Source organism: Fistularia commersonii, chromosome 36 (assembly GCF_037954325.1).
Source record: "Fistularia commersonii isolate RoL2024-O1a breed Wild chromosome 36, RoL_Fcom_v1.0, whole genome shotgun sequence".
In the NCBI taxonomy this organism is placed as follows: Eukaryota; Metazoa; Chordata; class Actinopteri; order Syngnathiformes; family Fistulariidae; genus Fistularia; species Fistularia commersonii.
In genome coordinates, this window is record NC_141319.1 from 1,389,010 (window position 1) to 1,407,559 (window position 18,550).

The 18,550-nt window shown below is 43.3% G+C and overlaps 1 protein-coding gene across 1 annotated transcript; it reads right to left on the minus strand.

Moving 5' to 3' along the window:
• Positions 1–2,823: 2,823 nt before the first annotated feature.
• On the minus strand, positions 2,824–18,497 carry nmbr (neuromedin B receptor). Its single transcript, XM_086143141.1, has 5 exons — positions 17,611–18,497; positions 8,883–9,024; positions 8,579–8,794; positions 7,338–7,576; positions 2,824–5,446 (listed from the first exon to the last, which is right to left on the minus strand). The coding sequence occupies exons 1-5, from the start codon at positions 18,033–18,035 to the stop codon at positions 5,281–5,283; spliced, it is 1,188 nt and encodes a 395-aa protein (XP_085999267.1). The 5' UTR covers positions 18,036–18,497; the 3' UTR covers positions 2,824–5,280.
• Between the last annotated feature and the right edge of the window lie 53 nt (positions 18,498–18,550).

Here is an 18,550-nt window from a genome sequence, read left to right on the forward strand (position 1 = left end):
TAACATTAAATTGCACATTTTCCTTAACAATTAGTTAGCTGGCTTTTACCGCCGCTTCACTGATTTCTCGGCTATGGGTGAAAGTGGACCGCTGTTTCCTCAGACCCGCCAGCAATTCGTTGATCTTATCTCTTCTTAGTTGTCTTTGCAAGCTGTCATATTTTTCGCTCTGATGAGTCTCGTAATGGCGCCGAATATTATTTTCCTTACATACTGAAACTTGTTGCAAACACAGCAAGCAGAAAGGTTTCCCGTGCGTCTTCGTAAACAAATGGGATGTAGACCATTTTTCTTTGAAAATTCTGCACTCTCTATCTGTTTTTCTCTGTTTTGATATGACATTTTGGCTAATGAGGGAATAGTGGAGAGGCAGAGAACAGGGTAGAAACAACGTCGTAACAAGCAGCAGGTGGTGCATTGAAACGTCTGCTGATGGTCCGTCTCAGTGATGCGGCTTGTGTTCTACTCTGATCAAAACGATGCGCCCCTAGCGGAAAATTCTCGAATTTCACTTAATTAAAAAAATTAAATTCTTGTCTTTTATGCATTTTTTCACTTTCAAATTATCCTGCGGGCCTGATCGAACCTCCTTGTGGGCCGAATGTTTGACACCCCTGGTCTATAGCATAGGTGGCAATCTGGCCCACGGGCAAAACTTGTAATTATATTTGGCCCACAAAGCCACACCAAATGACTATTAGAGCTGGCACGCTGGGATAGTGCACAGTGCATGTACTGCTAATTCTACAAATCCCAGAATTTTCTGTTGGTGTTTTGTCACAAAAATCACAACAGGACCCATAAACGCCCTCTCCTCTGTGTACAGTAGTCATAGCGACCTTATGCTAATACTGGCACCCTGCTACTTAGGCAAAAAACAGGATTTTGCATGTGTGCAATATTAAGTTATATACTGTACAATATTAAGCTACACTTTTTCCATATTTAGTTTTTAAGCAAAACTTGTTTGGCTCCATATGAAAAGGTGAATTGTTATATCTGGAGGAAGATTTTTCTCAATAAATATCAATGTTGAACTGTCCCAGTTTTGAATTTTGGCCCACTGTGTATTTGAGTTTGACCCCCCTGGTCTATATGATGTAAGAGTGAATGAGTGAACATTTGTTTTTATGACATGTGAATGAGAGGGTGAAGGTCGCCTCTCACCCAATGACAGCCTGGATAGGCTCCAGGATTAGTGGTATTGATAATAAATGATTTATTGTGTGCTCAGGACTGAAGGAAGGCAGGTCCGTCCAGAAGGGCAGCAGGGACAAACCGACCCCAGAGGCTAGGCGGAGGCGGGCGGCGAGGTGGTGGGGCGGCGAGGTGGTGGGGCGGCGAGGTGCGGACGATCAATTGTTATCCGCCCCGCCAGGTAATGAACACCGTCTGATCCTTAAACGAACAGCAGGCGAGTCTCATCAGCTCCAATCTGCCGCAGGAAATGGTTTCCCGCCCACATGAGGCCCGGGCTCGATAGAAGGCGGCGCGGCGGGTCGAACGTCCCTCCCGTTCGCCAAACGAGACTGAAATATCTTCCTGCCAAACCGAATGACCGTTCTTTTTAAGGTTCAAAAGGCCAGAAAAAATAGAACCTGGAGAAAGGAAGGGAATAAATGCCTCGTATTCTGGACAGGAGGAGCGGACGCAGCAAATAGGGGGAAAGTCATGAGGTTACTCAGACAGGAAGTTGGCTTTTTTTTTTTTTTTTTTGGTCCGGACAGGGTTTTTCCTGCATCCCTGTGAGTGACGTCCCGCAAAGCAGCGGCGACAGAAGACGTCAGGAGACATCAGAAGACGGCCGTCTGATAGGATCTGAAGAGACAAATCTGCAAGGGAATATTGAATAAATGATGAAAAGACCAGCTGGAGATAAAATGAAAAGTTTTTTTTTTGAGGGGGAATGAAGGTTGAAACATATACACGCGTGTGAGCACACACACACATGCACACACACAAACACAAACACACACGATGGTTTAAATCGGCCTCATTGGTCTGAAACCTTCCGCCCTCGTGGAAATAGTTCTTCATCCATGATTAGACGATCAATATGTGATCATTTCTGTGTAAATGTTTCTCCCTGACAAATGTGTGTGTGTGTGTGTGTGTGTGTGTGTGTGTGTGTGTGTGTGTGCACTAATGTTTGTTGTTTTGTATTTACATGTGTGTGTGTTTCTGAGGGGTTTGTTTATCACAGTGTTGTAATTTAAATCACTGAATTAGGATGACTTTTTTTTTAGGTTGTAGTTTTTTTCTTACAAGTACTTTATGTGTACTTTACAGAACTGGACATTTTTTGGCATGCAAGCCACATCCGGCTCGTTTTTCTTTTTCACCCGGCCCGCCAAACAATTTTTTTTGAATATTTTAATGTAAGTATTTGCAATAAATATTGAATTTAGAATTGATTTTTTTCCTTTTGTTTTATTTTGTATGGATGATTACATACATAACAATATCCGTACATTTATATGATCATTCATGATTTTAAAGTTGAAATAAAATGCCAAAAAGTTTAAATATTCAAACTGTAATTTTCATTTTGTTCAATTTACATGATACCTAATTGGCCCGCTCATAAAAATTAAATAAGAAATGTGGTTTTCCAGCCAAAACAACCCACCGCGGTACTAGCATGCACTAAAACTTGTAAAAGCTCTTCCTAAAAAGTGCTTCTTACTGTTCTAGTTGTGTTGATCATCATTGTGATCCGTTCTCATGGGTCAAGCAGATTCTCTGTAGGTTCACAGGACGTGCGATATCACACACACACACGCACACACAAGCGATTTGGTGGAAACGTGCAATCACACTTTATTGAGTGTACGACTCATGCATGGGTAAACCCCGATGTTCAGAAATGTTTTTGCCGCTGTTCGCAGGTCGAAGCCTCAGGAAAAGGACGGCAGAGTCACCTCGCCACCGCCGACCTTCACACTGGACATGTAAGACACAGATTCATCTATTCATCCAAGCTGTCGCTGCCTAATTTTTTTTTCTTTTCCATGTGTTAGCAGGTAAATGTTAGTTAAGTTCGCAAATTTGGTTTTGGCCGTTCATAGCGCGCTTCCACGTCCATGTTCCGCTGTGGCGTTTGCCAGCTCCGGGTACCCGCTGCTGTTTTCATGACGATCCAAGAAGCGTGTAACGCCAATAGCCGGCTGCTGATTGGCCGGAGGCTATCGTCATTGAGCGTGGCGTCAGACGCCAGATTCAAACCCGCCATTTAAAAAACAAAACAAAAACATGATAGCATGACTGCCGCAGCATCTTTCTGCTTGTAGGCTTCTCAAGTTCTTCTCTTGCTTTGTGTCACGAGAAGCTACCGTCCCCGTCATGTCCATGCTTGGTAGAGCAGGCGTCCCTTTAAAGGTCGGTGGTTCAATTCCCGGATCTTCCAGCTTTACGAGCTGAAGTGTCCTCGGCGAGACACCGAACCGCAAGTTGCTCTCGATTGGCCCTGGAAGCGCCTTTTCTAGTTCCTGCTCTGGGCCAACCTTAACACGTCCCATCAGACAATTCCCCAGAGAATGCCGCCACAAGCACAACGCCAGACTCGAGATTTGAAGCAGCATTGATAAAAACAAAAAACACGCAACGTGCTAACATGGCTGCCATGGCATCTTGCTTCGGGTGACGAGAAGCGACGGCCTCAAGTTGCTCCCGTTGGCCCGGTTAGTGGCTCGAGTGGCTGCTTCGCCGCCATCGGTGTGAGAATGGGTGAGTGCAGTTTCGCTCTATAAGTGGGGAGCATTTACCGTCCCGTTTATTTTTTTTTTCTGGTTTAGCGTCGTGTATGAAACGCGGCGGGGGTCAGTAGAGGCGAGCCGCGCTGGAACCGCGTTATCCCGATCCGCACAGACACACGAGTTTGCTAACGGCTTCACTGTGTTTGGTAAAATTGAAGGCCCTCTTTCGAATAACAAAAGATTTTTTTTTTAAGAAAAAGAAAAAATCTGCAGAAAGTCAATGACAGAAAAACATCTGCAAAGAAAATCATTATTTCTTAAAAAAAAAAAAAAAATCACCTCTGATCATCGTGTCTTAGAGTCTTCCCTCTTTATCTGCCTTCTCCACCTTCTTGCCCCCCTCCCCGGCGGGGGGTATCGACAGACGCCATCAGGTGCTCCGACCCACTCCGACTGTCATTTCAGCGGCGGGTGAAAACCGGTGGTTACACTAAAATCAGTCTTTCATTTCCCCTTCAGGGGGAGGTTTGAATGAAACACCGGGCCATAAAGAACAACATTAATAGCTTGTCGTCGCGCGGAGGCTTTTGCTCCGACGGGCTGTTTTCACAGAGCCGCTCTAATCCCGTGAAAAGGTCCTGCGGTCAAGGTTGTGAACGTGTGAACGTTTCCTCGCCCCGTGTACAAAAACCCCAGCAGCTATTCTTTGTTGTCCAAAATCCCAGCACAGGATGAAACCCGAAAACGACAGATTACGAGAAGTCACATCGATGTCTGAAAAAAGAAAAAAAAAGAAATGGACATGCTATAAAATAACACAGGATAAAATAATGGATAAATTAACAAGAAACAGAAAGATTGTGAAGAAAATACATCACAAACAAATTGATTACCAGCGCTGACTAAATCGAAATAGATTTAAACCTCGCCTAATAAATAAAAGTAAAAAAATGGGAATCAACACGGGGTTACAGTAAAAACATGCCATAAGTTACATTAAAAGGTAACAGGAAGTCACGTGAACGTTGACTGAGATCGAAAATAAAAGTTGGGAACTCTTCATTAGAAAAAAAAAATAACGAAGATAAAAAAAAAAATTAAAAAAAAGTGCCAAAAAAACCCTAAAAACAATGAAAAATGGGAACAAAAACCCTTGGAAACAAATTTAAAATAGATATTTAAATTCGATGATAATAATAATAATAATAATAATATTCAAAAAATGAAGTCTGAGAATAAATTATATTTTCAAAAATCAGCAAAATTTTTTTACTGATTTCTTTGTCTTACGGACAGGAGGCGTCCGGCTGCAGAAACTCTGACCCCTTCAATCGGACAGGTGCGCAAAATCCTCAAGCTGGATTCAAACCTCCCAAAACGGGCAGCGCAGCGCTCGGTATTTACAAGTGAAAGGAAGAGGAGCCTGGTTCCCCCCGCCACCACCACCGTGGACTTCCTGTTTCCAGGCACCGCCATGGCGACGGCAGGATCGGAAGGACAAAGCTCCGCCCCTTTCTGGCCCCGCAGTCAGTTCCCATCCCTCCTCATTGCAGAAGAACTTGAGCTGGAGGTGCAACTCTGGACCTCACAGCGCCACCTCCTGTCTGTTGGAGCTGCTGTTGCCGGTGGGAACGATGGCGGTGGCAGCGGCGGGCGTGGCCTTCTTGATAGAGGTGAGTCGGATATGGGAGGTGCTGTGAAGGTAGCTGACCTGACGCTCGGGCTGGCGGCCTCGGCCACAACGCAGCTGGCTGGGCGGGAGAAAAGAGGATGAATTAGCGCACTTGGAGAAAGAAACTTATAAATACTGATATAAATTTGTGCTTTTTTTTTTTCCACTGCGATGTTCACACATTTTTTTTTTTTATGTTGTTGAATTATTTTATCATGATGACGCCAATGGCGTCGGAAGGGACGCGGAGAGAAGAAAAAAAAAAATCTGAAAGTGAGGAAAAGTTGGAATCTTAAGTTGCAAGAAAAGAGCAAAAAAAAAAAAAGGTTGTTAAAAAACAGCCTCAACATTTTATTACTTTCACACTGAAACCGGATTAAGGGCCTCCTGAATAATGAGGAATAAATCCAAAGACGGGACCCAATAATCTGCCGTAATTGCCTCCTGAAGGTGCGTCTTATTTCCCAGCCGCCAGACGCTAACAACGTCCTCCGGTCCCCGCCGTTGACGGGGAAAACGGGAGAATGGAGCTTTTCGAGGCGGAGAGCATTGAGGCGGGATGTTCAAGAACGACAAAAGGTCTGTTGACATGCTTTTGATCGCGTTTCTACGACCCCTGTGAAATTATTGGATTCGGGGGGTTGGCGGCGAGGATTTCATCAAAATGTGGATTTGTTTATCCGTTCATCGGTTCATCCATTAACGCCGACACAGCGGCGAACAGCCAAGAGCTCTGCCGGACCCATCACGTGACACGCATTCACCCTCTCATTCACATCAGTGAGATATAAAACCATCTCATTCATACGTCATATCAGAAAAAAAAAAAACACTCTCTCATCATGTGGAGACGTACGCCAATTCACATATCACTGAAATAGAAAACAATTAACTCTCGTTGAAACATCATATAGGAACAAAAAACATTCACCCTCTCATCATATTGAGACACAAATCCATTCACCTTCTCATTTATATATATATATATAAAGTCAACCACTCACCCACCCATGAATTAAAGTGAGATGTAAAACTATTCGTTCTCTCATTCGTACGTCATAAAAACAAACTACTCACCTTCTCATTCACGTCATATCAAAAAAAAAAACATCCATTGTCTCATCATATAGAAACATACCCCCATTCACCCTCTCATTCACATGTCTGAGATATAAAATCATTTATTAGTCACATAGACATACTCATTCACACGTCATACTGAGATACAAACCCATTCACCCTCTCATTCACATGTCATTAAAATAGCAAACAATTCACTCTCTCATTCAAACATCATATGGGAATAAACATTCACCCCGTCATGCACATACAGGACCGTCTCAGAAAATTAGAATATTGTGATAAAGTTCTTTATCTTCTGTAATGCAATTAAAAAAACAAAAATTACTTTTTCCTGATATTCTAATATTTTGAGATAGGATTTTTGAGTTCTCTTAAGATGTAAGCCATAACCAGCAATATTAAAATAATAAAAGGCTTGCGATATTTCAGTTGATTTGTAATGAATCCAGAATGTATGACATTTTTGTTTTTGTAATTGCATTACAGAAGATAAAGAACTTTATCATAATATTCTAATTTTCATGGACATTTATAGACATTTCATTGAGACATAAAAGCCATTCACTCTCCGATTCTTATGTCATTTTGAGATATAAAAGCATTCACAGATCATATAAAGACAAACAGCCATTCACCCTCTCATTCACACGTCATATTAAGACCCAAACCCATTTACCCTCTAAATTATTGGTCATATAGAAACCAAAAACAATTACCTTTCTCATCATGTAGAGACATTTTTCAAAATATAATATTATTCTCGCTTTTCAAGATTTCAAGGTCCTTCCCTGTCACGACGGATGATATTTTCATAGAAATTCTTTCCGGCCGGACTTGAAAAGCATTAGATCGTCTTTGTCGCGGCTAAATAGAATCAAGATGGCGACCTGTTGAAATGGCGGCGGAAGCTCTCGCTCAGCAGGTAGAGGGCGAAGGGGTTGACGCAGGACGAGGAGAAGCTGAGGACTCGTGCGAGCAGCGTGACGACCAGGTGGGCCAAGGACACGTCCATGTGCTGGTAGTGGAAGGAGCGATACATGTAGAGCACGTGGTTGGGGAACCAGCAGAGGGCGAACAGGCCCACGAAGACCAGCACGATCTTCGCCAGCCGCTTCCTCGTCTCCATCTGCACCAGAAGGCAAGTCGGAAAATCCGTCGGAAACCCAGGAAAAAGCACCGCCATCGGCTAATATAGTAATAACACGATAATAACAATGTAATAAGCTAGCTGTCATCAGAATATTTGATGGAGAAAATCAAATCGAGGTCGTTCGATTGTTCCCAAATATCTCCTCACCGGGTGGAGGGAGAGGAAGCTTCCGCATGGGGAAAAAAAAAACTCGGTTTGATTTGGCGTCCTTCAATTTTGGATGAAAAACGCCCCCGAGCAAGTTCTCGGCCCGAAGACGGTATTCGTTAAAAGAATCCCGTCAAGTGCGGGCTGGGAGGACCCGCCGACACGACGGGTCATTTCCTGACAGTTTTTACGAACTAATTCCACCCAAGTATTAAAATATAGTATAAATGAGAAATAAAATTAATTGTAATAAAGGTCTAAACACAGAAAAACTTCCTGCTCTTTCACGGCATCCACAAAAACCTCCTTTAAAAAAAACCCTTGCTAATTCCATTTATTTATCTTTTTTTTGTGGGGTTTTAAATCCTTTCTCTCCATGTATATAAATTTCTAGTTGGAAAAAAATTACAAAACAGTAAAATCTGTTAATATACAAAATGTATTTTTGTGGGCGCTTTTAAAATACATAAATTAAATAAAAATTTAATGAATTTCAATTTAGCAAAATCAAATATTAAGACATTGAAAGTTTTGAATTATATTTTGTTCTTTTCCTGCAAGCAGGAAAGGAGGAGCATTTTATCTTATTGAAGTTCTGATCATCAATTATTCACACCTCCATATTTACTTGAACAAATTGGATCCCGGGACGTCTTTGAGGCACTCGATCTGACACATGTATCGATCAAGAATGTCTGGATGAAAACGTAGCGAAATGCGCGGAATGACAAATTTAATGCATGTGTAATTACTGCATAATTAATGTGTAAATAATGTACGATGACCTCTGTTTAGTGAGGCAGCTGCATTTGAGGTGCCACGAGGACTCACCTGTCTCTTGGTGTGCTCGCTGACCTCGCCTGGCATGTCGTGCGCGCTCCTGACGAGCGTGCGTGCGATGTGGAAGTAGTAGACGGAGATGATGGCGAGCGGTAGCAGGAAATAGACGAGGAAGATCAACACAGAGTGGATCTTGGGGTGCATCTGGTTGGACAGCGGGTAGGGGACGCAGTGGACGAAGGTGGCGTTGGTCTCGTCCCGGTGACCCTGAGCCCAGACGCCGCATGGCGTGTAAACTGCGGTTGGCGTCCACGGGAAGGGAAGGCGGCGGCAGGGGCGGCGGTTTCCAGTTTACCTGCAAGGAGACGAGCTGGGAGAAGATGGCCTCTGGGATGGCGAGCAGGACGGACAGCAGCCAGATGGACACGGCCTTGAGACACGTCCAGAAGACGGCGCTGGACGTCTGGATGTCCATCGGGTTCACGATGGCCCTGTACCTGAGGGAGAGGGACGAGGGTCACGTGACCCGACCACCTGGTTCTCGTCCAATCAACAATCAATAGGTATGCCAGCATTATTGTTCTGTGGTCGCGTTTCTCGGTCGCATCACTAATTGGAAATAAATGTTTGAATATTATTGTTACAATAATAACAAATGGCCCAAATCAGCCTTTGTTTCTCTGTTACACATTTATTACATGTTTATTACTCGTGTATTAACATAGCTTTCAATCTTGGCTATTAAATAGATGGGAAAAAAAAAAAAACCTCTAAGAAACAATGATAAATACACGGAAACCTGTAGCATGCATGCATGCGCACACACACACACACACACACACACACACACACACACACACACACACATGCAGATGCTAATTAATAGAAAGATGATGTTATGGAACCAGTGAGTTCAGGTTTTCTGGATCACAGAATGGAAATGATTTCCTCCATTACTGCCTCCCTGCCGGCTCCGAGACAAAACAAAGGACGTCATTACGGAGCGAGCGGCGTCTGCTTGGCTTCTGAGGAGAATCATATCAGGGAGACGCAGGCGCTGATGAGGAAACTTCTCCGGGAAATTTCCCTGCGGCTCAGGAGAGCAGAAAGCACTGTTTCGACGTGCCGATCCCTGATCAATAAATCCGTCCGCGAATCCCCACATTGACCCCGCACACCAATCATCCATTCGTTCATTATCTGGATCCCTTATCTTGCAGTCAGGGGTCGCGGTCAGACGAGTTTTATCTTATCTTCTATCACCATTCACCCTCTCATTAACACGTCATAGAGACCTTCAATCATTCACTCGCCCATTTACGTCATGCCGAGAGATGCAAGAATTTACTCTGTCACTCATGCATTTATTTATTTATAGAAGAGACACAAAAAACATGAACACATCAGATTGAAAAATATCACCATTCACCCGTCATTGCGAGAATTGCAAGAATTCACTCTTTCATTCACACATTATTAATAGCAGAAACACGACTTTTCACCTTCTCGGCCCCAAAGAGTCCGGGGGTGCGGACACTTTTTCATCCCACGAGCTACTTATAAAACGTCCAAGTCAAAATACTGCTATAAAAATACAAAACACATTTATTTGCACTAAATGGAATAAGCCAGGATGGCTGACTGCTAGCCAGTCTCAAGCATTCTTCCAAATGATTGATCGTGCTAGAACAGTCAGTGGTTGACCGTCAGGGCCTGCAAGGGTTTCTCTGCTGGCCTAAAATAGAATCAAAATCACAGACTGATTTTAATTAACAACTGAATCTTGATTATATTTTGAATCTCGGATCTGATTAAATAATTCTAAATGGTCTGTCCACTTGCTTTCATAGCTTTTTCCCTGACTTGACTGCTTCCAGACATGTATTTTCATTGAAAAAAAGAGCATTTGACCAATCAAATTTCAGCTGTTATTTGTTGCCAAGCAGGGTCAAAGTCAAAGAAATCTGCCTGGAGGTCAGCGGAATCTGATTCACAGGTGCGCTGGCATAAAATAAATGTAGATGAAACCGTTGCTTCAGCCAATCAGATTTCGAATTGTGACACCAAGGCCTTCGAGAAGGCTACGCGAATGTCAGTGTGTCACACGCCTTTTGACGGATTGTCAGAGAGCATATTAGCCAGAGCGAGCAGGCTGCATCTGTAGCGAGCTGCATGAACACAATTATAGTTTGTGCAAAACTTTCCTGGGGGTTTAAGTTCAGCTCCACAACGAAAAGGTGAAGAAAAATAGGAAAATATTAAAAAGACTGACAGTTTTATGGCCATATAACAGTTATTAAGGGGATGAACTGAGCACTACAGAAGGCCTTGGTGTGAAATGCACAGCCCGCCACTGAGAACGGTATTTGGACTTAATGATCTTTCGTGGGAAAAGGCTGACTCACATAAATAAACGAACAATTGTGACGTTAGTTCCTTCACCCTTCTCCTCCTCCTCAGGTCGTAGTTTTTATGAACGGTCTGAAAATGCAGCTCCACATTTCCATTCTTCAGTATTAGCGATAGTAGACTGTCAGATGAGGTAAAAATGCACTTTGAAAATGGCAAATTAAAAAAAAGAAAATCCTCCTCCCACTCCCTATGGAAGTGGTAAGTTCATTGCTTCTTACTCAGTCTGGCTCCCCCGCTCAGTTCAATACTCTTTCTTAAGTTTAACAGAAATAAATTGGAAGATAACGAGGTAATTCGCTAGCTAGATGTGATGTGCCCTGAACGTCAATTTAGTAACAAATGTCATAGTGAGGACGGATGATAGGCTATTTTTTAAATACCGTGCGATCTACCTTTGGGTATCGACGCATCGGGCACCTCTGATATACACCATTCATCCTTTCGTTCACATGTGATGCAAAGAAATGCATGTTTTCACTCTTTCATTCACAAATTATTTCTAGTAGAGAGCTGAGAACCCTGAGGAACACAGAAAAGGCCCCGTGTCGAAATCAAACCAGGGACCTTGTTTTTGTAAGGCGGATGTGCTCATCACTGCGCCTGATTGAGTGCAGCTTTGTTTCAAATATTCATGAATTTCTTGCAAATTAATCAGTGAAGTCTGGGCCTTTTTTGAAAGGAAAAAAAGAGCACATTTAAAAAAAAAATGTAGATAATAATTTCTGATGGCTTGTTTTCAGTTTTGATGGGGGAGTCACGCGACGTGTCTGACAGGAAGTGGCTCAGGGACGGCGTTTCTTCGCCCACGACACGACATGGCCTTCAAAATAAAGGTGCCTCTATCTTTTTTTCCCCTCTGAAAGGAAAACTGGAGTTAAGAGTTCAATGTGAATTCATTCATTCAAGCACTTTTCAGACCCTTTTCAGGCCCCTGGAGGAGGAAATTACAGACATTAAGTCTATAGAATTTCCTCACACACTGTGCGCCCCTATCCTCCACACACACACACATATATATGTATAAAATTTCCTGTTTCTTTTTTGTAGATAATCTCTGAGGTTTGAGGATGTGCTTTTCCAATCGGACTTGGCCTATCGATTTAACGCTGAGCAGGAGGGACAAACACATTCACACACACACACACACACACACACACACACACACAAACGGTGAACAAGCTCCTGCTGGGAAATAAAACAAAATAAACGTCATTAAATCTGTTTGTTTTTTTTAACTTAATCAACGGCTAGATTAAGAAGACGGACAAGAGTGCCTGTGCGCACGGAGCTCTGACTTTACACGAATATTTCATAGCGATGATCAACATTAATGGGCTCATTAATTACGGCTCATTGTTCAGGACTGATGATCGGAGGAGAAACGGAGGCCGGATATTTACCCTCTGACTGTCTCGAACGCTTTCATTTTGAAAAAATAACGAACCATTTCATAGTTTTGACGTCTTTATGAACCCAGATCTGTTTCACCTTGTAAATAGATATTAAAAAAAAAACATGTTTCTATAGATATACATACATGTCAATATGTACATATGTGTACATATGTATATATGTATATATTCGGTTCATCCATTCATTCATTATCTATCTGAGGGGGCGGAGCCAAAACCTAGCCAAGCTGTCATTGGCCAAGAGGCAGCGTTCACCTTGAGACAGTCTGCATCTGATTAAAATATATATATAAACAGTATATATATATATATAAAAGTATATATATATATATATATATATATATATGAGTATATACAGTGTGTGTGTTTACAGGACTGTCTCAGAAAACGTCCTCCGGTCCCCGCCGTTGACGGGGAAAACGGGAGATTGGAGCTTTTCGAGGCGGAGAGCATTGAGGCGGGATGTTCAAGAATGACAAAAGGTCTGTTGACATGCTTTTGATCGCGTTTCTACGACGAATTATTGGATTCGGGGGTTTGGCGGCGAGGATTTTATCAAAATGTGGATTTGTTTATCCGTTCATCGGTTCATCCATTAACGCTGGCACAGCATTCACCCTCTCATTCACATCAGTGAGATATAAAACCATCTCATTCATACGTCATATCAGAAAAAAAAAACCCTCTCTCATCATGTGGAGACGAACACCAATTCACATATTACTGAAATAGAAAACAATTAACTCTCGTTGAAACATCATATAGGAACAAAAAACATTCACTCTCTCATCATATTGAGACACAAATCCATTCACCCTCTCATTTATATATATATATATATAAAGTCAAACCCCTCACCCTCCCATGAATTAAAGTGAGATGTAAAACTATTCGTTCTCTCGTTCGTACGTCAAAAAAACACACTATTCACACACTATTCACCTCCATCAAGTTATTTTTCTTCTGTAATGCAATTAAAAAAACAAAAATTACTTTTTCATGATATTCTAATATTTTGAGATAGGATTTTTGAGTTCTCTTAAGATGTAAGCCATAACCAGCAATATTAAAATAATAAAAGGCATGCAATATTTCAGTTGATTTGTAATGAATCCAGAATGTATGACATTTTTGTTTTTGTAATTACATTACAAAAGATATAGAACTTTATCACAATATTCTAATTTTCTGATACAGTCCTGTATATATATACATTTTAAATTTATAATAGAAAAGAATTTGCGATATGAAATCGACCTAATAATCATCCAAATCTGAAAAAAAAAACAATTAAAAAATAAAGAAAATTCTGAGCAAGCGCGGTCAATTACAAAAAAAAAAAAAAATGAATGAATAAAACCTGAGAATTCAAAGTAAATAAATAAATAAAAATAGAATTAGTAAATGGTATCTGGAAATACACAGGGAAAATTGAACAAGAAAAAAAATATATAAATTACTGGATAATCCTAGGGTTGGTTGGACGTTATGAAACAACTCACACATACATATTTTGAGAGATGTACTTAAAAAAAGGAGAGGTTGGAGGTTGCTGGCCCCCCTCTCTCTGACAAACGTCAACTGATTTCCTCCTCCTCTCCCTCACAGCCTCCTCCTTGTGTCTCGGGGACAGATTGATTTGCCGAATTCCACAATTGATTCGGAACTTGGAGGAAATTCTTTTCGCACCTTGGCTTTTGCTCATTTTACCGCCAACATGATGGCGGGAAGCCGTCAGCCATCGATGAGAAGGGAAATGAATCCCAACTTCTCGAGGGGGGGATCACACCTGGTGCTGGAGAAAATCACTCTTGTGAAGGCAGATTCGGGACGGCGGCCCCTGTGGGAAACGCCGCAGTAACAGGAAGTGATGGCGCTCCTGCAGCCACTCCGGCCGCGACACTAATTGCGAATTAGGCTGTTTGCGGTCGTAACGAGCTCAGAGGCGTCTTCCGGGCCGGGTGAGGGCCTTCGGAGTCATTAGGATCCATCAGCCGCAGCGCCGGCTTTCCCGTAACATAAGCCGGCCTGGCGTGGACACGTCACGGCGGCGAAGGGGCAGGCGGCGCCGATCAATGATTTGATTGCATCATCCCGGGGACGTGACATTGGCAATTAATGCCCACGGTGAAAAAGCAAGATGTCATTTCTGTTACCCAATCAGGGACAACGCCAGATGAGACTTCTGAAAAATATTGAAATATATAATATTCCGTTTTGATCAAACCCAACATGGAGATTTTTTTTGTTCTTTTCTGTAGTTTAAACATAGAGGTGAACAAGGATTTAACCTGCAGTCCAGATACATTTATGTCTGAGACATTTCTGACCTTTATGCGTGCACACACACACACACACACACACACACACACACACACGCACAGACACAAACACGGATACAAACGCACAGACACACACACACTCCTATGCTGATACAAACACACGGAGATCCACACACACAGATATAATGCACACACACACGCGCAAATGTATACTAACACACAGGGGCGCACAGATACAAACAAGCAGTGACACATGCACACACACACAAATACAAACGCAGACACACAAATACAAACTGCTACAAACACAGACACACACACACACACACACACACACACACACACATTCAAACACACAGTGACGCACGCACACACACATATACACAAACGCACACATACACGCAAACACACAGTGACACACACATTCACACCCACACACTCACACACACACATAAACAAATGCACATACATGCACACAGGGATACAAACACACACACACGGATACAAACACACACAGATGCATTCACACAGAGACAGTAACACATAGGAAACCACTGACACACATATACACATACACAGACACACATTCAAACACACAGTGCGGCGCACACACAAACACACAGATACAAACACACAGACAAACACACACACTTATGCTGATACAACCACACGGACACCCACACACACGGATATGAATGCACGCACACACGCAAATGTATACTGACACACGGGCACAGATACAAACAAACAGTGGCACATGCACACACACACACACACACACACACAAATGCTACAAACACAGACATACACACACACTCAAACACAGTGACACACACACACATACACACACACACAAAGAGTGTTCTGTCCTATTTCTCGGCCTCCTCTTGCCTCCAACTTGTGAGTGACTGACAGGAACTTCCTTCCAACTACAAGAGACGAGGCATCCTGGAGGATGAGAGGGTCGACCTTCCTCTTCCTCGTCTTCCTCCTTCCTCGTCCGTGTGACCGACCCCAAACTTTGAGGCTTCAGACATTCGTCAGATGTTCCGACGTCTGAGTGCACACAACTCTCAGGTAGCAGTTCGGTTTCCTTCAAAAATTGCGCACACACACACACACACCTGTTTCCTTGGCCTCTAGGGCTCTCTGTTACTGTCACTTCCTGTTCCTGTCTGGACTCGGCTGATCCTCCACTTGGCAGCGCTGATCTCATACCTGCTGGATTTTACATGTCGATTGGTTGTCACATTGAAAAGAATCTCTCCATCACACACACACACACAGACACAGACACACACAAACACACAGCAGAGCTGTGCAGTGTGTGTGTGTATATCTCCTTCTCACATCTCATAATATATTATTTCCTGTCTCTCTACCCGACCGTTGTCACAGTGAGACATCGCTGATCGAGGAAAATCCTTTAATTAGCAATTAGCGACCCAAACGTTTTGTCTATGACTCACGGCGATTCCACTTCCTGCCAAGGTCGTTCCGTCACCTTAGGGCAGAAGGGGGGGGGGCAGCAAAGCCGCGTTTCGGCATTTTTGGACGACGATGAGTTGATCCGACAGTCTTGGTGCCTCGCGGCGGCGAGCGGGGATGATGAGAAGGGAGAAGGGATCGATCAGGGGACGGGGAGGGAGTCACGCATGAGAGAACGGAGCTGTCATTTAGCGACATCTTCTTCAAATTAAATGAATGAATTTATAAATAAATAATTCTTTCATCTTCAGATGATTTGCTGCTCACTCTTAAATCAGCTCCCCATATTTACCGGGTTACCTCCATGTTCTCTTTGTTCCTACATGTTGGCCTGAGTTCTCTTCATGTTCTAGTCATGTCTTGCTAGGTTGCTAAGTTCTCCTTGTCCCCTGTCTCCTTCTTTCGTAGGTTCTCCAGTTTCCTCACACAATCCAAAAGAAAAAAAAACCCAACAGGCTCGACCTAAGACTAAATTGCTCAAGCGAGTGAATGAGAGGGTAAATGTTTTCTTTACATGATATGTAGATGAATGAGTGAATAGTTGTATGTCTCTCTTTCTCTCTCTCTCTCTCTCTTCACATATGTATATATATATATATATATATATATATATATATATATGGACATAGGCTCAAACCTCATGATTATGAATAGTACAGATACAATGAATGAATAGATACATGAATAAATGACTCGAATTGAAATGTCCCTCCTTTGGGTATGTGAGCGCGGCATGACGTTAGCTGGCAGAACAGTGTCAATAATACAGCTGTTCTAAAGTGATGATGAATAGTAAATCAAGTAAAGATAAGCTGTTTTCTTTCCGACACTAAAAACTACTTTCATGTCATGTTTGAAAATCCTTTGCAACACTTACATGAAGACCATTAGCTGATATGGCGCCTAAAGGCATCAACAGTACTGTGCTAATGGCTTAAGTTTGCAGCTAAGAAGCTAAGCTAATGGAGTGCGGAAATTGTAGTAGAAATAAATAGAATCATATAAATAAATATTACATAAATGATAAATATTACTAATGAATATATAGATTAATTTTAGGAGATTATTCCTCATGAACAAACATTTTTTCACACATTCGAGGGCGGGAAAAGTCACGAGCCCGCCCCGACCGGAACCGGAAGTAAACACGCCGCTATGTGACTTCAAGAAATGGGGATTATTATCCGGGGAGGAGAATTTACTCGTGTTTAAACCCCATGTTTATCCCAATTTCCGTGTATAATGAGGGAGTAGCACACACACGTTGCAGTGCAAAAAGGAGTGATTTTTGGCGGTCCTTTGATTTTTTTTTCTAAATTTTACATTTCCTCCAAATATGGCGGGAATTTGGAGGTAATATCCCGGAAGTTGCCCTTGTTTTTGTTTGTCCATGTACAATTTCTCCTGCAAGAATGATTTACTTCCGACGGGATTATCTGGTAATCCGGTCGTTTCTAAGAAAAGTGTGTGTGTGTGTGCGTCCCTTTACCTGTCCGCGCTGAGCGCCGTGAGCGTAAACACGGACACTCCAACGGAGGTGAGCTGGATGACGGGGATGAGTTTGCACGCCGCCTCGCCGAACACCCACTCCTCGGACAGGAACCGGAAGGCGTCCACGGGCACGCAGGTGACGAGCAGCAGCAGGTCGCCCGCCGCCAGGCTGGAGATGAAGATGTTGGGCACGCTGCGCATCGCGCTGTTGGTGACGAAGATCTTCACCAGCGTGATGTTGCCCAGCAAACCCACGGTGATGATGGCGAGGTACACCGAGGTCATGACGCAACGCACGGCCAGGTGCGCCGCCGCCGCCCCGCCGTCCGACCAGACCGGCTCCTCCGTGGAGTTGGGGCCCGGAGCCCCGGTATCCCCTGAGGGAGCCGCCACGGCGGCACCGGGCAGGAAGTCATCCTCCATCAGTTGCTCTGTTTTTTTTGCAAGGGGACGCAAAGAAGGCGTGTGTGTGTGTGTGTATGTGTATGTGTGTGTGTGTGTGTGTGTGTGTGTGTGTGTGTGCGTGTGTGTGTGTGTGTGTGTGTGTGTGTGTGTGTGTGTGTGTGGGAAGGGGGTGGGGGACGAAGCGCAACGATCCGCGCGTAAAAGCGCAGCGGACGGGGAGCGTTCGGTCCGCAGGGTCGGGAGGTTTGAGGAAGACTGGAGGGGAGAAAGAGAGAGAGAAAGAGAGAGAGAGGGAGGAGACAGAGGCTGAAAGAGAGACCAGAGTGGAGATAAGAGAGTAAGAAAAAGCGAGAGATGGACTGGAGGAGAAAAGAGAGAGAGAGGTAGATGAAGGGAGATGACTGGAGGAGGAAAAGAGGGAGACTGAAAAAGAAAGAGAGGAGACAGTGAGAGATGTAGACGAAGACAGGACTGGAGGAGAAAAAAGAGAGGAGAGAGAGAATAGTGGAGGCAAGAGTCAGAGAAAGAGGGAG

What these genes read in the sequence shown, in the direction of transcription:
- nmbr (XM_086143141.1), bottom strand. Translation starts at nt 18,035, where the DNA reads ATGGAGGATGACTTCCTGCCCGGTGCCGCCGTGGCGGCTCCCTCAGGG. An exon ending in ACGGCGCTCAGCGCGGACAG is followed by an intron (nt 9,025 to 17,610) that starts GTAAAGGGACGC and finishes CCTCTCCCTCAG; the next exon opens with GTACAGGGCCATCGTGAACC. An exon ending in CCCAGCTCGTCTCCTTGCAG is followed by an intron (nt 8,795 to 8,882) that starts GTAAACTGGAAA and finishes GTCTGGGCTCAG; the next exon opens with GGTCACCGGGACGAGACCAA.